The 25,866-nt window shown below is 35.6% G+C and overlaps 1 protein-coding gene and 1 non-coding gene across 17 annotated transcripts; both read left to right on the forward strand.

The window, feature by feature from the left end:
* Positions 1–7,397: 7,397 nt before the first annotated feature.
* Positions 7,398–7,501, forward strand: LOC112713399 (small nucleolar RNA R71). The gene has a single exon (XR_003158372.1). It is a non-coding gene; the product is annotated as a small nucleolar RNA R71 (small nucleolar RNA).
* Positions 7,502–18,011: 10,510 nt separating this feature from the next.
* On the forward strand, positions 18,012–25,611 carry LOC112710613 (uncharacterized). Of its 16 annotated transcripts, none has more exons than XM_072202685.1 (12): positions 18,069–18,193; positions 19,345–19,433; positions 19,513–19,821; positions 19,953–20,008; positions 20,102–20,168; positions 20,242–20,294; positions 21,140–21,197; positions 21,801–21,889; positions 21,978–22,062; positions 22,572–22,667; positions 22,841–22,966; positions 23,041–25,611. In XM_072202685.1, the coding sequence occupies exons 3-12, from the start codon at positions 19,678–19,680 to the stop codon at positions 24,619–24,621; spliced, it is 2,355 nt and encodes a 784-aa protein (XP_072058786.1). In that variant the 5' UTR covers positions 18,069–18,193; positions 19,345–19,433; positions 19,513–19,677; the 3' UTR covers positions 24,622–25,611. The 16 variants fall into 16 exon arrangements, with proteins under 16 accessions (XP_072058785.1, XP_072058793.1, XP_072058797.1 ...); XM_072202694.1 differs by having other exon boundaries at positions 20,128–20,168; XM_072202684.1 differs by lacking the exon at positions 19,345–19,433 and having other exon boundaries at positions 18,012–18,193; positions 19,516–19,821.
* Positions 25,612–25,866: the final 255 nt, after the last annotated feature.

The raw sequence follows: 25,866 nt of genomic DNA on the forward strand, positions 1-25,866 counted from the left end.
AGTCACAATATTCCTTCAAAATCTCCACCATTTCTTGTTTGAAATCATCATACAGTATCTTGCTCACATATGTTGGTCTAGGATAGTCACCATTATCAATATCTACTTCCTCCAAAGGATCCTGCACCTCAACCTTTTTTACAGTGTCAGTGTTATTTTTTTCAAAACCTAAAGGACCATTATCATATATATAATCATAAGGTACACTCTCAATGCATCCTTCTCTGCTTGCCATATAGGCTAACAGCCGAGTCAGTTGGCTCGTCAAACTCATCATCTAAGTTTCTCTTAAGGCCGTATCTGCCCCGACCTTAGGGACCAAAATAAAACCATTCATATCTATTTTGCACATCTCAATACTTTCAGGATTAAATGCCTTGGTGTCAACCGTCAGTGGCTTGACTCCAGGATTATACATTCTGAACTCCACATGCATCTCATCATAGTAACATGTACTATTATCAGCAAGAACTTCTTCCACTCCTTCATCTTCATTCCAAAAAATCAACTTTTGATGTAAAGTGGATGGAATAGCACTCATTCCATGAATCCAATCACGTCCCAAAAGCAAGTTAAAACCAGCCTTAGAAGGAACAACAACAAATAGAGTTGGCCTATTGACAGAACCAACCTCAATTGACAGCAAAACCAATCTCAATTGACAGCAGAACCACACCTTTAACAGAAGAAGTCCTTCCATTAAAATCTGTTACCCCAATACTACTTTTAATCAGATCTTTTTCAGTCTTTCCAAGCCTTCCCATCATTCTTTCATGCATGAGATTGACAGTAGCTCCCCCGTCAACCAAAATCTTATTGACTATCCTTCCATCAACATGAGCCTTAACATGCAGTGTGGTGCGCGTAAATTGTGATCATCAACAATGGCACCAATAAACCTGGAGCTCTCAAACGTGAATCACGCTTTGTCACAACTTCGCACAACTAACCAACAAGTGCACTAGGTCGTCCAAGTAATACCTTACGTGAGTAAGGGTCGATCCCACGGAGATTGTTGGTATGAAGCAAGCTATGGTCATCTTGTAATCTCAGTTAGGCGGATTCTAATGGTTATAATGGTTTTCGAATATAAAGACAAATAAAGCATAAAATAAAGATAGAGATACTTATGTAATTCATTGGTGGAAATTTCAGATAAGAGCATGAAGATGCTGTGTTCCTTTTGAATCTCTGCTTTCCTACTGCCTTCCTCCAATCATTCTTACTCCTTTCTATGGCAAGCTGTATGTAGGGCATCACCGTTGTCAATGGCTACTTCCCATCCTCTCAGTGAAAATTTTCCAAATGCTTTGTCACAACACGGCTAATCATCTGTCGGTTCTCGAACATGTCGGAATAGAATCTATTGATTCTTTTGCGTCTGTCACTACACCCAACAATCGCGAGTTTGAAGCTCATCACAGTCATTCAATCCCTGAATCCTACTCAAAATGTCACAGACAAGGTTTAAACTTTCCGAATCCTCAAGAATGGCTGCCAAAGGGGTTCTAGCTTATACCACGAAGATTCTGATTAAGGAATCCAAGAGATACACGCTCGGTCTAAGGTAAAACGGAAGTAGTTGTCAAGCACGTGTTCATAAGGATGGACGATGATGAGTGTCACGGATCATCACATCCATCAGGTTTAAGTGCAGTGAATATCTTAGAATAAGACTAAGCTTGAATCGAATAGAAGAACAGTAATTGCATTAATTCTCGAGGTACAGCAGAGCTCCACACCTTAATCTATGGTGTGTAGAAACTCCACTGTTGAAAATACATAAGTGATCAAGGTTCAGGCATGGCCGAATGGCCAGCCCTCCAAAGTCTAAGAACTAAATGTTCAAAGATAGATACCAAGATGTCTAATACAATAGTAAAATGTCCTATTTATACTAGACTAGTTACTAGGGTTTACAAAAATAAGCCTAAATGCATAAATCCACTTCTAAGGCCCACTTTGGTCTGTGCTTAGGCTGAGCTTGAGCTTTACATGTGCAGAGGCTTCTTTTGGAGTTCAACGCCAAGTTGTAACGTGTTTTTGGCGTTTAACTCTGGTTTGTGACGTGTTTCTGGCGTTTTACTCCAGAATGCAACATGGAACTGGCGTTGAGCGCCAGTTTGCGTCGTCTAAGCTCGAACAAAGTATGGACCATTATATATTGCTGGAAATCCATGGATGTCTACTTTCCAACGCAGTTGAGAGCGTGCCATTTGGAGTTCTGTAGCTCCAGAAAATCCATTTCGAGTGCAGGAAAGTCACAATCCAACAGCATTAGCAGTCCTTTGTCAGCCTGAATCAGATTTTGCTCAGGTCCCTCAATTTTAGCCAGAAAATATCTGAAATCACAAAAAAACACACAAACTCATAGTAAAGACCAGAAATGTAAATTTTGCATAAAAACTAATGAAAACATCCCTAAAAGTAGCTAGATCCTACTAGAAACTACCTAAAAACAGTGCCAAAAAGCGTATAAATTATCCGCTCATCACAACACCAAACTTAATTTGTTGCTTGTCCCCAAGCAACTGAAAATCAATTAGGATAAAAAGAAGAGAATATACTATAAATCTCAAAATATCAATGAATATTAGTTCTAATTAGATGAGCGGGACTTGTAGCTTTTTGCTTCTGAACAGTTTTGGCATCTCACTTTATCCTTTGAAGTTTAGAATGATTGGCATCTATAGGAACTCAGAATTCAGATAGTGTTATTAATTCTCCTAGTTAAGTATGTTGATTCGTGAACACAGCTACTCTTATGAGTCTTGCCCGTGGCCCTAAGCACTTTGTTTTCCAGTATTACCACTGGATACATAAATGTCACAGACACATGACTGGGTGAACCTTTTCAGATTGTGACTCAGCTTTGCTAAAGTCCCCAGTTAGAGGTGTCCAAAGCTCTTAAGCACACTCTTTTTGCTTTGGATCACGACTTTAACCACTCAGTCTCAGGCTTTTCACTTGGACCTGCATGCCACAAGCACATGGTTAGGGACAGCTTGATTTAGCTGCTTAGGCCTGGATTTTATTTTCTTGGGCCCTCCTATCCATTGATGCTCAAAGCCTTGGATCCTTTTTACCCTTGCCTTTTGGTTTTAAGGGCTACTGGCTTTTTCTTCTTGCTTTTTCTTTTTTTCTTTTATAATTTTTTTTGCCACTTTTTTTTCCGCAAGCTTTTGTTCTTCACTGCTTTGTCTTGCTTCAAGAATCAATTTTATGATTTTTTAGATCATCAATAACATTTCTCTTGTTCATCATTCTTTCAAGAGCCAACAATTTTAACATTCATAAACAACAAGATAAAAAATATGCACTATTTAAGCATTCATTTAGAAAACAAAAAGTATTGTCACCACATCAATATAATTAAACTAATTTCAATGATGAATTCAAAACTCATGTACTTCTTGTTCTTTTGTATTAAAAACATTTTTCATTTAAGAAAGGTGAAGGATTCATGGAATTATTCATAGCCTTAAGACATAGATACTAGACACTAATGATCATGTAACAAAAACACAAACATAGACAAACATGAAGCTCATAAACCAAAAAACAGAGAAGTAAGAACAAAGAAGTTAAGGAATGAGTCCACCTTAGTGATGGTGGCGCCTTCTCCTTGAAGGACCAATGGTGTTCTTGAGCTCCTCTATGTCTCTTCCTTGCCTTTGTTGCTCCTCCTTCATAGTTCTTTGATCTTCTCTAATCTCATTGAGAATGATGGAGTGCTCTTGGTATTCCACCCTTAATTGGTTCATATCATGACTCAATCCCTCTAGAGAAGTGTTAAGTTGTTCTCAATAGTTGTTTGGAGGAAAATGCATCCCTTGAGGCATCTCAGGGATTTCTTGATGATGAGCTTCCTTATGCATCTCTTGAGATCCATGGATGGCCTCTCTTGTTTGCTCCATCCTCTTCTTAGTGATGGGCTTGTCCTCTTCAATGAGGATGTCTCCTTCTATGACAACTCCAGCTGAGTAGCATAGATGGCAAATGAGATGAGAAAAAGCTAGCCTTGCCAAGGTGGAGGGCTTTTCGGCTACTTTATAGAGTTCTAGAGAGATGACTTCATGAACTTCTACTTCCTCTTCAATCATGATGTTATGGATCATGATGGCCCGATCCACAGTAACTTCGGATCGGTTGCTAGTGAGGATGATGGAGCGTTGGATGAACTCCAACCATCCTCTAGCCACAAGCTTAAGGTCCAGTCTTCTTAATTGAACCGGCTTACCTTTTGAGTCTTTTTTCCATTGAGCTCCTTCCACACATATGTCCATGAGGACTTGGTCCAACCTTTGATCAAAGTTGACCCTTCTAGTGTAGGGGCGTGCATCTTCTTGCATCACAGGCAAGATGAATGCCAACCTTACATTCTCTGGACTGAAATCTAAGCATTTTCGCTGAACCATTGTAAGATTATTCTTTGGATTCAGGTTCATACTTTGATCATGGTTCCTAGTGATCCATGCATTGGCATAGAACTCTTGAACCATTAAGATTTTGACTTGTTGAATGGGGTTGGTAAGAACTTCCCAACCTCTTCTTTGGATCTCATGTCGGATCTCTGGATACTCATTTTTCTTGAGCATGAAAGGGACCTCAGGGATCACCTTCTTCTTGGCCACAATTTCATAGAAGTGGTCTTGATGGGCTTTTGAGATAATCTCTCCATGTTCCATGACTCGGAGGTGGAAGCTTTTGTCTTCCCTTTCCTCTTTCTAGAGGTTTCTCCAGCCTTAGGTGCCATCAATGGTTATGGAAAAACAAAAAAAACTATGCTTTTACCATACCAAACTTAGAATGTTGCTCGTCCTCGAGCAAAAGAAGAAAGAATAGATGAAGAAGAAGAAGAGATGGAGGAGAGGGAGAGAGTTGTGTGTTTTGGCCAAGGGGGAGGAGAAAGGGTTGTGTTGTATGAAAATGAAGAAGGATGGAGGGATTTATATAGTAGAGGAGGGTAGTGGGTTCGGTCATTTAGGGTGAATTTGGGTGGGAAATAGAATTTGAATTTGAAGGTAGGTGGGGTTTATGGGGAAGAGTGGATGAATGTGAGTAGTAAAGAGGTGATGGGAAAGAGAGATTAAGGTGATTGGTGAAGGGTGTTTGGGGAAGAGTGTCATTAGATTGTGTGAAGAGGAGAGAAGGTGAGTTGAGGTAGGTGGGAATCCTGTGGGGTTCACAGATCCTGAAGTGTCAAGAATTTATCATCCCTGCACCAATTAGGCGTGTAAAATGCCTTCTGCATGCAATCCTGGCGTTTAACGCCAGACTGAAGCTTGTTTCTGACGTTAAACGCCCAAATGTAGCATGTTTCTGGCGTTTAACGCCAGCCTGATGCTTGTTGCTGGCGTTAAACGCCAGCTTTTCTCAGGGTGCAACCTGGCATTTGAACGCCAGGATGCTGCTTGTTTCTGGTGTTCAACGCCAGATTCATGCTCTGTTCTGGCGTTAAACGCCAGCCAGATGCTCCTTACTGGCGTTTAAACGACAGTAAACTCTTCCTCTAGGGTGTGCTGTTTCTTCTGCTGTTTTTTATTCTATTTTTAATTTTAGCAATTGTTTTGTGACTCCATATGATCATGAACCTAATAGAACATAAAAGAACAATAAAAATATAGATAAATAAAAATTGGGTTGCCTTCCAATAAGCGCTTCTTTAATGTCAATAGCTTGACAGTGAGCTCTCATAGAGCTTCACAGATGTTCAGAGCATTGTTGGAACCTCCCAACACCAAACTTAGAGTTTGAATGTGGGGGTTCAATACCAAACTTAGAGTTTGGTTGTGGCCTCCCAACACCAAACTTAGAGTTTGATTTTGGGGCTTTGTTTGACTCTGTTTTGAGAGAAGTTTTTCATGCTTCCTCTCCATGGTTGCAGAGGAAGATCTTTGAGCTTTAAACACAAGGTAGTCCCCATTCAATTGAATGACTAATTCTCCTCTATCAACATCAATCACAGTTCCTGCTGTGGCTAGGAAGGGTCTTCCAAGAATAATGGATTCATTCTCATCTTTCCCAGTGTCTAAGATTATGAAATCAACAGGGATGTAAAGGCCTTTAACCTTCACTAACACGTCCTCTACCAATCCATAAGCTTGTCTTATTGACTTGTCTGCCATCTCTAATGAGAATGTGGCGGCCTGTACCTCAAAGATTCCCAGCTTCTCCATTACAGAGAGTGGCATAAGATTTATACCTGACCCCAGGTCACACAGAGCCTTCTCAAAGGTCATGGTGCCTATGGTATAGTGTATTAAGAATTTACCAGGATCTTGTCTCTTTTGAGGTAAAATTGCTGAACCCATGTATCTAGTTCACTAATGAGCAAGGGAGGTGCATCTTCCCAAGTCTCATTACCAAACAACTTGGCATTCAACTTCATGATGGCTCCTAGATATTAAGCAACTTGCTCTTCAGTTACATCTTCATCCTCTTCAGAGGAAGAATAGTTCTCAGAGCTCATGAATGGTAGAAGAAGGTTCAATGGAATCTCTATGGTTTCTATATGATCCTCAGATTCCTTTAGGTCCTCAATAGGGAACTCCTTTCTATCTGGGGGACGTCCAATGAGGTCTTCCTTATTGGGATTCACGTCCTCCCCTTCCTCCTTGGATTCGGCCATATAGACAATATCAATGGCCTTGCACTCTCTTTTTGGATTCTCTTCTGTATTGCTTGGGAGAGTACTAGGAGGAGTTTCAGTGATTTTCTTACTCAGCTGGCCCACTTGTGCCTCTAGATTTCTAATGGAGGACCTTGTTTCAGTCATGAAACTTAAAGTGGCCTTAGACATATCAGAGACTATATTTGCTAAGTTAGAGGGACTCTGCTCAGAATTCTCTGTCTGTTGCTGAGAAGATGATGGAAAAGGCTTGCTATTGCTAAGCCTGTTTCTTCCACCATTGTTAAAGCCTTGTTGAGACTTTTGTTGATCCTTCCATGAGAAATTTGGATGATTTCTCCATGAGGAATTATAGGTGTTCCCATAGGGTTCACCTATGTAATTCACCTCTGCTATTACAGGGTTCTCAGGATCATAAGCTTCTTCTTCAGAAGATGCTTCTTTAGTACTGTTGGATGCATTTTGCCATCCATTCAGACTCTGAGAGATCATGTTGACTTGCTGAGTCAACATTTTATTTTGAGCCAATATGGCATTCAGAGCATCAATTTCAAGAACTCCCTTCCTTTGAGGCGTCCCATTACTCACAAGATTCCTCTCAGAAGTGTACATGAATTGGTTATTTGCAACCATGTCAATGAGTTCTTGAGCTTCTGTAGGCGTTTTCTTTAGGTGAATGGATCCACCTGCAGAATGGTCCAATGACATCTTAGAGAACTCAGATAGACCATAATAGAATATATCCAAAATGGTCCACTCTGAAAGCATGTCAGAAGGACACCTTTTGGTCATCTGCTTGTATCTTTCCCAAGCTTCATAGAAGGATTCACCATCTTTTTGTTTGAAGGTCTGAACATCCACTCTGAGCTTGCTCAGCTTTTGAAGAGGAAAGAACTTAGCCAAGAAGGCCGTGACCAGCTTATCCCAAGAGTCCAGGCTATCTTTAGGTTGTGAGTCCAACCATGTTCTAGCTCTGTCTCTTATAGCAAAAGGGAAAAGCATGAGCCTGTAGACTTCAGGATCTACTCCATTAGTCTTAATAGTCTCACAGATCTATAAGAACTCAGTTAAAAACTGATAGGGATCTTCTGATGGAAGTCCATGAAACTTGCAGTTCTGTTGTATTAGAGCAACTAGTTAAGGTTTCAGTTCAAAATTGTTTGCTCCAATGGCAGGGATTGAGATGCTTCTTCCATCAAATTTGGAAGTAGGTGTAGTATAGTCACCAAGCATCCTCCTTGCGCCTCCACCATTGTTATTGGGTTCGGCCATGTCTCTCTATTTTTTGAGATTTTCTGTAAGGTTTTCTCTGGATTGTTGTGCTTTAGCTTCTCTTAGCTTCTTCTTCAGAGTCCTTTCAGGTTCAGGATCTGCTTCAACAAGAATGTCCTTGTCCTTGCTCCTGCTCATATGAAAAAGAAGAAAACAGAAAAGAAGAGGAATCCTCTATGTCACAGTATAGAGATTCCTTTATGTGAGTAGAAGAAGAAAATAATAAAAGAATGATGAGAAAAATTCGAACACAGAGGAGAAGAGAGGGTTCAAATTTTTAGATGAAGAGAAGTGTTAGTAATTAAATAGATAAATAGAAAGAGATGAGAGAAAGAGAGAGAGAATTTCGAAAATTGTTTTTGAAAAAGTGATTTTCGAAAATTAAGAGAAGAAATAAAATTAAAATTAAAATTTGAAACAATTAGTTAATTAAAAGAATTTTGAAAAAGAGTGAGGAATTTTCGAAAATGAGAGAGAAAAGTAGTTAGGTGATTTTGAAAAAGATAAGAAATAAACAAAAAGTCAATTAGTTAGTTGAAAAAGATTTGAAAATCAATTTTAAAAAGGTAAGAAGTTAGAAAAAAATTTTTGAAATCAATTTTGAAAAAGATATGATTGAAAAAGATATTTTGGAAAAGATTTGATTTTTAAAATTAAAATTGATTACTTGACTAACAAGAAACTAAAAAATATAATTCTAGAATTTAAAGATTGAACCTTTCTTAACAAGAAAGTAACAAACTTCAAATTTTTGAATCAATCACATTAATTGTTAGTGAAGTTTTCGAAAATCATGAAATAAAGATAAGAAAAAGATTTTGAAAATCAATTTTAAAAATTTTCGAAAATAATAATGAAAAAATAAAAAAGATTTGATTTTTGAAAAAGTTTTGAAAAGATAGGATTTTTAAAATTGAAATCTTGACTTGACTAACAAGAAACAACTTATTTTAAAAAAATTTGACTAAGTCAACCCAAAGATTTCGAAATTTATGAGAGAAATAAGGAAAATATATTTTTTTATTTTTGAATTTTTAATGATGAAAGAGAAAAAAACAAATATGACCCAAAACATAAAAATTATGGATCAAAACACATGATGCATGCAAGAACACTATGAATGTCAAGATGAACACCAAGAACACTTTGAAGATCAAGACGAACATCAAGACTTATTTTTGAAAATTTTCAAGAAAAGAAAAACATGCAAGACACCAAACTTAGAAATTTTCAATGCTTAGACACTATGAATGCAAAAATGCAAATGAAAAACAACAAAAGACACAAAACAAGAAAATTAAAGATCAAACAAGAAGACTTGTCAAGAACAACTTGAAGATCATGAAGAACACATGCATGAATTTTTTTCGAAAAATGCATAAATTTTGGAAACATGCAATTGACACCAAACTTAAAAATTGACACTAGACTCAAACAAGAAACACAAAATATTTTTTTATTTTTATGATTTTATTAAATTTTTTTATTTTTCAAAAATATTTTTTTTTGGACAAACAAAAACAAAGAAAAAATTTTTTGAAAGATTTTTGAAAAAAATTTTTGAAAAGAAAATTACCTAATCTGAGCAACAAGATGAACCATTAGTTGTCCAAACTCAAACAATCCCCAGTAACGGCGCCAAAAACTTGGTGTCCGTAAATTATGATCATCAACAATGGCGCAAATAGACTTGGAGCTCTCAAATGTGAATCACACTTTGTCACAACTTCGCACAACTAACCAGCAAGTGCACTGGATCGTCCAAGTAATACCTTACGTGAGTAAGGGTCGATCCCATGAAGATTGTTGGTATGAAGCAAGCTATGGTCATCTTGTAAATCTCAGTTAGGCGGATTCTAATGGTTATAATGGTTTTCGAATATAAAGATAAATAAAGCATAAAATAAAGATAGAGATACTTATGTAATTCATTGGTGGGAATTTCAGATAAGAGCATGAAGATGTTGTGTTCCTTTTGAATCTCTGCTTTCCTACTGCCTTCCTCCAATCATTCTTACTCCTTTCTATGGCAAGCTGTATGTAGGGCATCACCATTGTCAATGGCTACTTCCCATCTTCTCAGTGAAAATGGTCCAAATGCTCTGTCACAGCACGGCTAATCATCTGTCGGTTCTCGATCATGTCGGAATAGAATCCATTGATTCTTTTGCGTCTGTCACTACGCCTAATAATCGCGAGTTTGAAGCTCGTCACAGTCATTCAATCCCTGAATCCTACTCGGAATACCACAGACAAGCTTTAGACTTTCCGCATCCTCAGGAATGGCCACCAAAGGGGTTCTAGCTTATACCACGAAGATTCTGATTAAGGAATCCAAGAGATACACGCTCGGTCTAAGGTAAAATGAAAGTGGTTGTCAAGCACGTGTTCATAAGGATGGACGATGATGAGTGTCACGGATCATCACATCCATCAGGTTGAAGTGCAGCGAATATCTTAGAATAAGACTAAGCTTGAATCGAATAGAAGAACAATAGTAATTGCATTAATTCTCGAGGTACAGCAGAGCTCCACACCTTAATCTATGGTGTGTAGAAACTCCACTGTTGAAAATACATAAGTGATCAAGGTTCAGGCATGGCTGAATGGCCAGCCCCCCAATATCTAAGAACTAAACGTTCAAAGATAGATACCAAGATGTCTAATACAATAGTAAAATGTCCTATTTATACTAGACTAGTTACTAGGCTTTACAGAAATAAGTCTAAATGCATAAATCCACTTCCGGGGCCCATTTTGGTGTGTGCTTGGGCTGAGCTTTAGCTTTACACGTGCAGAGGCTTCTTTTGGAGTTAAACGCCAAGTTGTAACGTGTTTTTAGCATTTAACTCTGGTTTGTGACGTGTTTCTGGCGTTTTACTCCAGAATGCAACATGGAACTGTCATTGAGCGCCAGTTTGCGTCATCTAATCTCGAACAAAGTATGGATCATTATATATTGCTGGAAAGCCATAGATGTCTACTTTCCAACGCAGTTGAGAGCGCGCCATTTGGAATTCTGTAGCTCCAGAAAATCCATTTCGAGTGCAGGGATGTTAGAATCCAACAGCATTAGCAGTCCTTTGTCAGCCTGAATTAGATTTTGCTCAGGTCCCTCAATTAAAGCCAGAAAATACCTGAAATCACAGAAAAATACACAAACTCATAGTAAAGTCCAGAAATGTGAATTTTGCATAAAAACTAATGAAAACATCCCTAAAAGTAGCTAGATCCTACTAGAAACTAACTAAAAACAATGCCAAAAAGCGTATAAATTATCCGCTCATCAGTGGACGCAAGTGTTCCTTGTCATTTTCAATAGGTTTCTCAAAAAATCCTCCACCATACATATTGTCATCTAGCAATAAGCATTTTTCGCTTCCAGGAAAGAGATCATAACAATCATCTTCTAATAACTCTACTTCCTGGACTTGACTATACTCCTCAGGTAGTATTGACACCACAGCTATAGGTTGCTTAACACCAAATATTGCTTCTAAAATGTCATCAAAATCAGTGTCATAATTATCAGTAATTAAATCTTCATCCTTTTCTCCCTTATTTTCAACCATTACCTTCTTTCCAGCAAGATTCTTCTTTACATTTTTATTGCATTTAAGGTGATTAGAAGAATTGCATGTTTCTGCAGACTTGGCCATGGTTGGCAAAGGAGAAAAATCTATACCGTGTCCCTTGTATGGATCTAAAGGAACATACTTAGGTATATTCTCTTTTGCTCAAAAGTTGTAAAAGGATAATACTTTGGAATATTTTGACAATTTGGCCAAGGAGAATAATTAGGAACCTGCTGCATGTTAGGATTATAACAAGAATAAATTGATTTTGAGGAAATAGACACATTTTTTGGAATATATATACTTCCATCTTGTGCATGATTCATGTTCCATAACTGAGACTCGTAGTACCTGGGCTTAAAAGGTTTAGACTTCACCCATTTGTTTTTTTCTCTTGCAAAAACAGTAGGTTGATTCTGCACATTTCTCACATTATGGACCCATTTATTGTTTGAAATTTTGGTGGGAGGAACTCTTGTCTTTTGAGAAAATCCATCAGGTTTTCCATCAATCATGACTAAAGTCTTCATCTTTTGGTTGATGGGTTGTATCCCAGTGTTGTTGACACACTTGTTCAAAGGAGTTTAACCGCCCAACTTTTATTTTCCTTCGGCTATCTTCCGCTTTAGCTCGTTAGTTTCATTTTCTTTTTCAGCAATCTTCTTTCTCAACTCAGCCTTTTCTTTCTCTTCAACCTTGTATTTTTCAAACCCTTTTGCAGCTTTCTTGTCAAAAATAGCATTGCACTTTGGGCACATAGCAATGGTGCTATCAGATTCTTTAATTCTCAATAAAAATCTAACAAATCCTCACTAGGATGAGGATAAACAGGCTTTTTGTCTTGCTAAAAAATTTTCAGGTCTTTATTTTCATCTTGAGCACTAGTCACTGTAGCGTCAATTCCTATCATGTTGACTGACAAATTGAATGGCTCAACATAATTTGAATCAGTAGCAAACGGTTCAGCATCCACCTTCATAACAGTTTTATCCTCAAACTTCAACCTTCCCTCCTCAATGGCTTTTTGTATCAAATTCCTAAAACGGACGCAATTATTAGTGGTGTTATTAGTGGTGTGTGAGATACGTGATGAAACTTACAAAAATTTTTTATTCTTTATTTCATCAGCTGAAGGCATCTTTTTTCCTTCTGGTAAAATAAGTTGCTTATCTTTTAATAAAACTTCAAATATTCGATCTGCCTTAGAAATATCAAAAGAATAAGTCTTATTTTCAATTTTGGAATATGAAGAAACTTTTTTTTCCTTTAACAGGCCTCAAAGATTTGCATACATAAGGAGGACTCCCACGCAATTCAGCAATATAAACCTCTTTCTCATCTGAATCACTACTATCGGAAAAACAATCAACATATGCAACCTTTTTAGAACCTTTTTTAAAATTTTCTTTTTCTTTTTTAATTTGTTCTATTTGTCTTACTCTCTCAGCTAATTGGAAAATATCTAAAGTATGTTGATTGACAAGTTTCTTCCTAACTCCAAATTCTAACCTATTAGTAGCCATTTTGACAACTTCAGTTTCAGGAATCGGAGTAAAACACTTATTTCTCATGTTCTAAACCGTGCCAAATAAGTGTCAATGGATTCTCCTTCTGCACATTTGACAGAGAATAAATTCGTAAGACTAACTTGCAATTCACCTAAAAAAAATTGATCATGAAAATTTCTTTCTAACTGTGCCCAAGAATGTATAGAATTTGGTCTCAAGTTGGAGAACCATGTAAATGCATTTTTTGTTAAAGAAGAAAGAAAGTATCTCATCTTGAGATATTCATTAGAAGCTGCTTCCCCAATTTTAACAGTATATCGAGCAATATGCTCTACTGTAGACTCATTTTCTTCTCCATAAAATTTTGTAAGAAATTTTGAAATTTTCCAATCCCTTAGGAGCTCTGCTTGTTGGACACATTCAGGAAAAGCAGACACAAAATATGGCCTATTTAAGCAACTAACATTAAATCCCAAATGGTTTAAAACTTGTTCGATATTTCTTGCTAGATTATAATGCCTCCCTAAGTTATTTTGCCTAAGTTATATCGAGTAATATGCTCTACTATAGACTCATTTTCTTCTCCATAAAATTTTGTAAGGAATTTTAAAATTTTCCAATCCCTTGGGAGCTCTGCTTGTTGAACACATTCAGGAAAAGCAAACACAAAATATGGCCTATTTAAGCAACTAACATTAAATCCCAAATGGTTTAAAACTTGTTCGATATTTCTTGCTAGATTATAATTCCTCCCTAAGTTATTTTGTCTAAGTCTTTCTAACATATCATCAGCATTTTGGCCATGTCTAGGCATATGAACGTCATAATTAGGAATTGCTCCACCATTTTTATTGACATTATCAAATCTTAAACCCTGGTTGTCATTTTCTTCTAAATTTACCATAGTAGCAATCCTATTAACTTGCCTATTTAATTGTTCAATTTTAGTGTTTGTGTTTTTTAAAAGAGGATTTAAAACTATCACCATTTGATGAGTTAACATGTTTACTAGATCATGGTGGCTTTCATCCATCTGTTGCCTAATATTTGCTAAAGATCCTACAATTTGACTAGGTGGATTAACAGGCATTGCTCTTGACATGTCAGGAAATACAGGTCTGAAATTTTCTACCCTAGTGACAGTGGATGTAGTAGAATTAGATGCACTATTATTTCTTGTATTAATAGCATGTGAAAAATTTTGTTGTGATATGTGTGAACCTGACACCCCAGAAACAGGTACATTTGACATGCCATATGAATTTTGATAAATAGAATTTTGAAAAGTTGAGTAGAGAGGCACAGACAATCCTTGTGTGACCATGGGGGGACATACCCCGGTGGCAAGCCATATGGCGCCCACCCCACGGTGTTTATGTGAGTTGCATTTAACCCTGTATGGACATGACCAATGCCATCATGCCTCACTGACAGCAAGGTAGGCTCTGCGTTTGAAATTACAGGAGAATTTCCGGATTCATTTCCTCTAGTCTCATCACTGGAAGTAGAAGAAGATGCTACAGAAGTATTTGACATGTCAACTGACACTGATTTCCTTGGCTTTTGACACACGAACTTACCACTGCGCAACCACATGCAAATTCAAAACTCCTGGTTTTCCTTTTGACAATTACAATCTATTGACAATGTCCCACTGGGCGTACCAATTTATTTTACTCAAATTTTTGTTAATATTTAAAAGTAAATGTGGGTATTTCAATGTCGCAATTGTAACGTCAAATAAAATTAAAAGGAATAAAAGTAACAAATAAACATATAAATGCAAGGTGCCAGTGGCGCAGTAAATTGCAGAAATTGAAATAAACAGGAAATTAAAAAGAAGATAAAGGAAGAAACATGAACGTAAAAGAGAATAACAAGTAAAAATAGAGGAATTTTATTAATAAAAACTGGGAAAAAACAAAGTACAAGTGTTTGAGTTCAGAGGAATTACTTAAGATTCTCAATTTTAATTAGTGATGCCACGGGGCTGAGAGCGTTTTGGGTTTCTAAGTGTTTTCCAAGAAGAACTGAACTACTTACAATGTGTTCTTAAAGCTTTATTTATAGACTAACCTAATGTCAGCTGACAGTTACCATTGATATACCTGTTGCGAAAAATTTAGATTGGCCTGTAACCGTTCTCGCACCTCTTGTAAATTTCAAAAATCAAATATATAACCAACTGTCAAATGATCTAATTTAATTCAAAATAGATATAAATATTATATATGGAGACATCATCATGTAACTAATTTTTTCTTTTTATAATTTTCTTATAAAAATTATATTTTGTCTAACAATGTAAACGAAATATGTAAAAAAATAAAAATTGATAAATATACTATAAATTATTTATATCTATAAATAAAATATTTAAATTATTTATTTAAAAAATCTAATTAATTGTCCATATACATCACTATTCGAAAACGATCTGATATCACACATAAATTGTCAGAGAATTTAAAAGCAACATAATACGCATTTATTCTTTCACTATGCCACCTATTTTCAGCATGTGCAGAAGAATATTTTTTTAATACAGTAATATAATTCTTAATACTTCTTTTTGGATAGTTATTGGGCCAATTTTTTAAGTAATAGAAAAAAATAGTATGTAATTTAGGTTTAGTTTGATAAAACTTTTAAAAGATGTCTTTTTAAAAGTGGTAGTATTTATGTTTGATAAATCAAATTAAAAATTGCTTTTAATAAACATAAGCAACAATAATTACATTTGATAAAATAGCTTTTAAAATTTAAAAATACCATAATAGACATAAATATAAGTATTAAATTTAAAAATTAGTTGACATATGAAGTTATATTAGACTTTTAAATTTTGAAAAACACAAACTAACTTTGAAAAGCTCTATCTTATGTGCTTTCAAAAGTATCCCAATTTTTTAAAAGTTACAAATACAAGTACATGATCTTTTTTATTTACCAAACATGAAATGAGAAGTTTGAACTTTTAAAAAGTATAAACACCTTTTCGAAAAGTTTTACCAAACTAAGCCTTAATATCATAGTTAATTGATATATTCTTTTATATAAATTTTATTTGAAGAAAAAAAAATCAAACTCTCATATTAGAGAGTCAGATTTTCATACTATATAAATTAGAAGATTTGATTTGTGATAAAATAAAATTTTGTTTGATGTAAAATAAATTGGAGATCCAATCTACATGTTTCAAAAAATTTTTCATACTTAGCCACAAATCTAATCTCAAATTTATAAATTAAAAAATATAAAAATTACAAATTACCTATATTCGTCTAAAAAAACATGAAGTATTTATATTGTTAAGAAACACCACTTAGGCCTAATTTACATAAACAACTTAATTAAGTTTTTTTTAAAAAATAGGTTAAATAATAAATGATTATATTAAAAATAATTTATAAATAAATTATTTTGTGTTTGAATTTTTGTTCTTAACAAAAATGCTTATTTTATAGAAATATAATAAAATAAAATAGTATTATGAGAAAAGTTATTTTTTTAACTTTTTTATAAATTTTTAAATAATTTCTTAAAAAATTGTAATTTAATTTTAAAAATTGTACTAAATATTAATATTACTATTTTTCACAAGTGAAAAACTCAAAAAAATTATTTTGAATTTTCCAAACAGGCTTTAAACTATAACAAAAAAAAATAAGAGTAAGTATACTTTTTGTCCCTGAAGTTTGGCAAAAGTTTCAAAAATACCCTTAAGTTTTATTTTGTTTCAATTTTGTCCCAAAAGTTTTCGATTTGCATCAAATATACCCCCGACGGTTAAATTTTCAAAAAAATTAAGACCAATCTAATAATAATGCATGAAAATGATGCTTGATTTGCTTGTGTTGAGGGTTGTTCTTATGAAATTGTTGTTGAATTGGTCTTAAATTTTTTGAAAAATTAGCTGCTAAGGGTATATTTGATGTAAATCGAAAACTTCTAGGACAAAATTGAAACAAAATAAAACTTAGGGGTATTTTTGAAACTTTTGTCAAACTTCAGGACAAAAAATATACTTTACCCAAAAAATAAAAAAAAACCAGTTATCGGATCCTGCTCAATACAGCCACAGTTTGACTGGAAATTCTGTCATTTGGTCGAGTTGGACCACCCTTCGAACCGCCTAACATCAGACCTGTAAAAAAGGTTTGATCCATCCGGGTTTCATCAAAACGGCGTACCCTAATCTGCTGAGTGATCAGCCTCAAGACCTCAGCGAACGTCTCATTCCTCTCGCACTCACCACTCAGTCTGGTCACTCTCTCATCTCTCTCACTGTCGCACTCGCACTCAAGCTCTCTCGTCTCCGGTCTCTCTCACTGTGTCTGGTCTCGCACTCAAGCTCATTGTCTCGTCATTGTCTTGCACTCAGTCGTGCGCTTTTCCTGCGCTCGTCTTCGCTGCGGCAGAACCAGCAGGTCCCGGAGATGGTCGTCGTTGTCGTATTCTTGCCTCGGGCCTCACTGTTAGCTTCCTTTGCGCAACCAGCAGCTAGTCCCCGATTTGGTGAGTTCCAACAAATTTCTTGTTCTTTCTTTTTCAATTTTGTTGCTGTAATTATCACTGAGCCTTAAATTTGTTGCTGTTTTGCTGAAATAATCACCTAACTAAATTTTGTATTGTTGAAAATGATCATAGTTAAATTTATTGTTAAAAATTATCAATGAGATGAATTTGTTGCTGTAAGAAAAGTATTCTTACATAGGGGATATTGATTTAGTATTTGTTGGACGTCATTATTTTGATATGAAAATTTTTTTTAATAAAAAAGATTTTTTTATTTTTTAGGATATTTGACAAATTTTTAGTAATAAAAGTAAAAATACTACAAAAATAAAAAATATCTTTTTTTGAGAAATTATAATTTATATTTTTTTAAAAAAATATTTTCATGTAATAAATAAATAAATCGTTATACCCAAACATAATTGATAAATAAAAAATTTTTTTTATACGAAATATGCAAACATAAAATTACTTTTATTTATCCATAACATCTTTTAAAAAAAAGATAGCCCAGAAAAAAAAAATTTATTTTTCTTAGCTGCGTCTTCTCTCTCCACCGTCGTTGTTGCTATGTAATATCTCTCCTCTGGTGTTATGTGCCTCTCTCTCCACCGCTGTTGTGCTCTCTACTCATCTAGTTTCGGTCACTTCCTCTGTACTCTCTCGCCGCTAGTCAGCTCTCTCCAACGGTGTGCTCTCTTGTACTTTTGTTTGCCTCTCTCGATATCTTCACTTTTGATTACTTGATTATTGAATATTTTTGAAATTTCTATTTTATTAGATTGGGTTAAAATACAGTGGGTGATTAAGCTTGATTAATTTATTTGTGTATGATTAAACCTTGTTACTTTAAGAAAGAATGGACTAATTAACATTTTGGAGCCTTAATTTGCTTCTGTTTTGCTTGCCATTAGAATTTAATTAAAGACAAATGGAAGGAGATAGGCCTTATTTTGCTTCTGTTTTGCTGGCCATTTAGGTTTCCTAATCCATCTTCATTAAACACGATATAATAAGTGCCTTGCATATGATTGTTTGCAGTTCTTGATTAATCTTTTGTTCCTATTTGGATCTTGAACATATGGCATTTCAAATGCCTAACAATTTGTAATATGTGTGAAAGGATCTGCTGCATCTTTACAGGCTATTTCCCTTGAAATTGCTTGCTTTGCTTTGATCAGCTGATGTAATAAATCTGGACCTTAATCAAAATTCAGAATTGTCAATATTTGGAGAATACAATTAACATAAACATAATACATAAGAAGAATATGGATGGATTGTTTTGGCCCTTGATTTTTTGGCCCTTGATTTGTTGTTGTTATGTGATCTGATGTTTTGATGAATTCAACTATTGATCTGTCATTTTTTGCTTCTGAACATTGATTTTCAATTGTTGCAATTGTCACAAAATGAGCTTTTAGTTTGATGCTGGAGTGTACTATAAGATGTTGTAGTGTGAGACTATGCTGTTTACAATGGGCACTGTAATGGTTTGGTTTTGATGCTGGGCAGCGTACTCTCTAATTCTATGACAAGTTTCAGAGTTAATTGTGTCTTGTTTGTCATCTGTTTTTTAAGTGGTTAATTGGGTTTACTGTTTTCTTTTGGTTAGAAATGTCTTATACTTGTTTATTTATATTTTTGTACTCATTAAATTGAGTTAGCTGTTTCTGTCAAATGAATAAATTAATTTTGGATTTATTATATAATTATATCTTGTTCAACCGGTTCAATTAGTGACCCACTAGTGGAATATTGACTCAGTGCCTCAGCTGAGTCATTCACCAAGTCAAATTTAATAACTACTTGATTTCCTGTATCAATGGCAAGTACTCAGGTTTCGAATGACTGCATGATTCTGGGGTGATGGGCTATAACTGCATGGCCAAATTTGAGCCGAACCTTGTATTTGTAATTATAGCCTCGGTATGAATGCCAGACATTTATTCTGGTGAATGAGTTGGGACATCCTTTTATATCTGATGATTATGTTTTTGAATGGCAGTAGGCATGTCACAGTGGAAGCAACGAAAGTAGAGCCTGGTCAAAGAACCTACTTCATTCCCAAACCTCTTCAAATTTCTTTCCCCTGCCTGGATCTTTTGTCTAGTAATTTGGAGCGGGAAGCTCTGTTTGTGCCTTTGGTGGTTAAGTTGTGTATTGTACGGAAATGGATTTCATAGAATCTTCAGTTCCAGAAGCACTAGATTGTGATCTCTCATTTCCAAGGGGTGGACCCATTTATGTTCCCAATATGGTCAGCCCCTCCACAACGGTTCCTCAGTTTGAAAACTCTATAATTTCTGAACTTCAGGTCTCTCTGTCTGTCTGTCTGACTGTCTCTCTCCCCCCCCCCCCCCGCCCCCGCCCCCACCCCCACCCCGCCACAATTTTGCTACCTTTTCCCGTAAGTCTTCTTTGAAAAACTGTTTTTTGTTTATGCAGAATCTAGAGGCTGAATTATCACAAGATGCCACCCGAATCTCTGATGATGATGTATCGTATGCATTCTTCTTGTTATTGTTTTCCTCCTCTCATCACTGCTCATTAATACATAGGGTTTCTACTTGTTAATGGTATTGATACCTATTCAGGGTTGATGATCTTAAAATATTTACAGAGGACGAGCTAATGGATATGTCTTTGAAGGAAGTATTTGAGGTATTCTCCATGAACTTTTATATTTTTCCTTTTGTTTAATATTTGAACAGATTTAATGGAAGTGCTATTGTAGGGTATGGAGAACAATGAAAATCGTCCACCACCTTCAGACCAATCCAAAGTGGGGTTAGTCATGCATGATTTTTGTTAGTTATTACACTAATGTAGACGGCCCTTATCTGAATTCATTTTATACTAGGTTTCAGACTCTCAGTTTTTTTTTTTTTTTATTCGAGCTGTATTGCTTCTCTCCTTCAACCTTATGTGTAAGACTAAAAGTAGCAACAGAATAAGAGTAGTAGATGTAGCATAGAATTAAAAAAGAGAGAGTAGATAAGAAACAGAGGAGCTGGAACATATCAAGGTGATACTCTCAGTCTCTGATATATTCATATAAGAACTAAGTACTGAAAAGAAGGGAGCAAGGTAGCATTTGAGGAGCCACCACTCTCCTAAGGTTCTTCGCAGCCTAGATCCTTCCTGCCATATTGATTCCCTTCATAAATCTTATACACTCTCAATACTCTCTCCTATAACAGGATTCATCCCTCATTCGTTCCCTCTCCAATAACTTCTCCAGCTGTCCTATTTGTTACGTCAGCTGGTCCCACTTTATTTTATTTTCATCTCTCTTTTCTTTCATTCTTCTATTGTAAAATAAAAGGCGAAGGAGATATTTTACCACTCTCTTCTCTAACTATCTTAATTGCTTCCATTCGCTCATTCTTCATTTTTCTTCACTTGGGTACCTAACAATTTGATTGCAATTATGTCAAATACATGAATCTTATTAATGTTTATGTAGTTGTACTACATTGATACTTGTCGGAAATTCTTTAGTGAAAATGCCATATACAGGGAGCCTAACAAAAACCAATCTTATTGCATCTCTTTCAATTTCTTTCTCTATCAAGTTTTACACTTTGCAGTGAACAAATAATGTAAAGAGTTTCTTGTTGGATTTGTTGTAGGGGTGGTGAAAAGAGGTCAAGGAAAAAACGGAAAGGAACAAATAATCCTATTCTTGAGGTATGCCAACTCTCTAAAAGAAATTATGTTCATGGCATTATTTTATGGTTAAATTGTTTCTTTCGTGTTGATAGTGGCATACATGATATGCCATGAAATTTTATCTTTATATATACATGAACTATAACTTGAAGGGTTGGCCCCTAAAAAATGCCGGGGGATTGGGCTTGGGCCACCACCTTTGAAATGGGATATTAAACATTTCATCTTGGTTTGCAATTTTGTTTCGTGTATGAGCTGAATAATCTGGATTCAATTATGTTCTTTTGCATTTAAGTTAATTTGATTTGATTTTATTTTATTTTATTTTATTTTATTTTTTTATCGAAACTTGATCAAGTGGATATAAGCATGTTAAATGTGCAAAGGATGTGTCAGAACTGTTTCTGTATTTGCTGTTGTGTGATTCAATTAAGTTTGCTGTTAGAATAAATAATGGAAATCGAAGCTTTTCACATATAGACTTTGAAAGGATATGTGTGCACAATCCTTTTGGAACTTATGATCATTTAGCTTTTCTAATATCTCTTTCTAATATCCAACTTTTTTTTCCTTTTCAAAAGAAGAAAGGCAAAAATAATCATTTATTTCATTAATTTACAGAGTGGTTGTATAGAAAAGGTGGAGCAAGTTGTGAGAATCAAACAAAAGCAAGAAGAAGACAAGGAATCAGCGAGACTTCATTCATTTAAGTTGGTATCATTACTATTTATGTGATTATTCCATTTTTCATCAGATCTATCTATTATTCTAATTGAATGTATCTTGTCTTTGTTTTAGTCCTGCTTGCAAGATCAATGAAACCCTCAAACCAGGCAGGAACGGAAGGATGAGATCACTTAGGTCCACAAATTATACCAAAAAGGTTGCTTTGAGATTCTTATCTGATATAAAAGATCATTTGGCTTCAAATTGGAAAATATGCACACTAATGTTATCCTACTGTTAGTAGTTAGAGTAATTAACTAAGTTGTATGCACTTAGAGATGCGTGCCTTCTATATTATTGAATTGCTATATTTCTTGTTTATGTTGTTCTCTTTGTTGGATCATATATATGTCAACTTTTATCTCTTAAGTAGTTAGTTTATGGCCATTATTGACCAACTAAAAGCATTAAAATTCATGTCGGAAATCAATCAGGCATTACTTAAAGATTTCCATTTGTGACTTCGATGCAGTTCGCTGCTATCCTGAATTGATGTTTTTTCATTGGCTGCTTCCTCAATAATGGACTCCTAATATTTGTTCAATATCCAATATATCATTATTATACTACAAATAGGTTCGAACCGTAATTGACTTGTGTGTGCCTTAACTTCTTCTTTCCATGTGTATGCGCTCCTAGTCATTTTTCTGGTTTAATGTATGGCAGGTCAGTGCAGCAGATCTTCAACAACACATACCTGTGACATTTCCTGAAGTTCTTCTATCGGTGGAGGTTTACCATAATGTTCGACAGTGTGTCAAGGTATTCAACATCAATAGTTCAATACCATATTGATTTTAACAATGCTAAAATTCAATATGTAATTTCTGGAAAAAAAAAAAGTCTCTCCTATAATAAGTTAACTACCACAAAACAGCTGATTAACAACAGGGTCATCTCTGCGTATTTGATATTTTTTACTTTTATTTTGGTAGACCCAAGAGTTGTTAGTTCTTGGAAAGCAGCCTTTAACTGATTTAAGGGAGAAGATCCATTGCTCAATGGACCAGGTGATGCAAAAAGCTGGGCAGTATGATCCTTCTGGATATTTTCTCATTGAAGTAAGCATCTCTTTTACACTGGTATTAAGGTGATTTTTTATTCATTACATGACAAAAAGGTCACTTTTTTGTAGGATGTATTTTACACTGATTTGAGAGACCCATCTGCTATTAATTATGCCAAACCTATACTGGATTGGCTCCGAAACTCAAAGGAGGAGGTGCAAAAAAAATGGGAATATATTATAAGTGGCAGACTACACCAGAAACATAAAGCAATTATGGGTGAAGTATCTGCATCAAACTTGCCTCGCTTTGCATCGATTGAGATGCAAAAGATACGTTTTTGTGACTTACTATTTCGACTTGGTGCTGGATACCTCAATAGGTCAAAGAAGATGCCTGATGAGTGGAGAAAGAGCACCTTGGTACCTATCTACAAGAATAAGGGGGATATACAAAGTTGCGGAAATTATAGAGGGATTAAGCTTATGAGTCATACTATGAAGTTATGGGAAAGGGTGATAGAACGGAGGTTGAGAAAAGAGACACAAGTAACAGAGAACCAATTTGGATTTATGCCAGGCAGATCTACCACTGAAGCGATATACCTATTAAGAAGGATGATGGAGAGGTATCGTAGTAATAAAAGGGATCTACACATGGTGTTTATTGATTTGGAAAAAGCGTATGATAGGGTACCAAGGGAGGTCTTATGGAAGGTTTTAGAAAAGAGGAGAGTAAGAATCGCATATATTCGGGCAATTAAAGACATGTATGATGGGGCCACAACTAGTGTGAAGACTCAAGGTGGTGTGACAGAGGAATTCCCTATTGGTATAGGATTACACCAGGGATCATCCTTAAGTCCATACCTTTTCACATTAGTCTTGGAAGTACTCACAGAGCACATCCAAGAGCCTGTGCCATGGTGCATGCTTTTTGCCGATGATATCGTCCTTATGGGAGAGTCAAGGGAAGACCTAAATAAGAAGTTGGAGTTATGGAGAGAAGCTCTAGAAGTGTATGGTCTGCGCATAAGCCGTAGCAAGACGGAATATATGGAATGTAAGTTCAGTCTGAGAAGGGAAAACTCCAATATAGAGGTGAAAATTGGAGAGAACACCCTACGAAAAGTTAAAAGTTTTAAGTATCTCGGGTGCATCATACAGGATAATGGAGAGATTGAACATGATGTAAATCATAGGATCCAAGCAGGTTGGTCAAAATGGCGGAGTGCATCTAGTTTTATATGCGACAAAAAAGTGCCTTTAAAACTTAAAGGTAAATTCTATCGCACCGCTATAAGACCGGCGATGCTGTATGGTACGGAGTGTTGGGCGGCTAAAGGGGAGCACGAACATAAGCTGAGTGTGGCAGAGGTGAAGATGTTGAGATGGATGAGTGGTCATACGCGATTGGATAAAATAAGGAATGAAGATATAAGGGAGAGAGTTGGAGTAGCACCCATTGTGGAAAAGATGGTTGAATCGCGTCTCAGGTGGTTTGGACATGTGAGAAGAAGACCGATAGAACATCCAGTCAGGAGGGTGGATGAGATGGAAGATGGACAAAGGGCGAAAGGCAGAGGAAGACCTAAGAAGACCATCCATGAGGTGGTCAGACGAGATCTACATGTAAACGGTCTCACTGTAGACATGATACATGACAGAGCACAATGGCGTCGTTTGATTCATGTAGCCGACCCCACTTAGTGGGACAAGGCTTTGTTGTTGTTGTTGTTGTCGTCTCGGAATTAATGTTTGGTTATTACCTTCTTCCCATAGACACGTATGGTAAATCAAAGGGAAGTGTAGCTTAGGTTTTGCAATTTTAAATCAGAGAGGGTAAAAGGGCTAACTACAGATACTTGAATACCATGATTTTTCTTATGCATAGAATGTTAGATGTGCATCTAATTTTTGCTCAAAATATATTAGAAGAAATCACGACACAGTTGCTTTCTTTTTTGTACGAGCAATACTATGTGACCAACAAAATTTATCATTTTTGGCCAACACTAAAATCCTAAGTACTATATTCTAAATCATAAACTTTAAACCCTAGTTAAAAATAAGGTGTCGGCTAATATTAACAAAAGATGTTGGCCTCCCTGACATTTCTCTTTTTGTATATCTGCAGGGCGATTGCACGCATACCTTAGTGATTCGAGATATGAGGTTATTTCATACGGATGATGTGCATAATCGGACGGTTTATCCAATAGTCACCTTTCAACTGAAAATGGTTTTCAAGAAATGCAGTGCTTGCAAAATATTCAGAGCTACAAAGGTAACAGCTGATGACAAATGGACACCACAAAACCCTTGTTACTTTTGTGATGGATGTTTTTCGCTCCTCCACTTCAACGACGATGGCTTGCCATATTATAACAGCTTCCTAGAATATGATTATAATCACGATTAGTTCCTTTTGGTTTGAAGAACACTTTCACGAGGATGTTATCAAAAAACAAAAATTGCATTTGGTGGTGCATTTAGTTTGGTATCTACGGAAGCGCTAAAATCTCCGGAGCCAAGAGGATAATATAGAGCGTAGTGTTAGATTAGATGGGCACTTGCATCTTTTAGAGACTTGTTTGCAAATTTTATGAACTAGATTTAGAGTCCCACAATGTACGAAAAATGAACGGTATAAATTTTTTGTACAAAATTTTTTAGATAACTAAAATATTACTGGAGAAATTTTGTATTTTATAGTTATAACATAATTAACCAATAGAAAAGAGACACAAGTAACAGAGAACCAATTTGGATTTATGCTAGACAGATCTACCACTGAAGCGATATACCTATTAAGAAGGATGATGGGGAGGTATCGTATTAATAAAAGGGATCTACATATGGTGTTTATTGATTTGGAAAAAGCGTATGATAGGGTACCAAGAAAGGTCTTATGGAAGGTTTTAGAAAAGAGGAGAATAAGGATCGCATATATTC

The sequence above is a fragment of the Arachis hypogaea genome, chromosome 9, assembly GCF_003086295.3.
Source record: "Arachis hypogaea cultivar Tifrunner chromosome 9, arahy.Tifrunner.gnm2.J5K5, whole genome shotgun sequence".
NCBI lineage: Eukaryota > Viridiplantae > Streptophyta > Magnoliopsida > Fabales > Fabaceae > Arachis > Arachis hypogaea.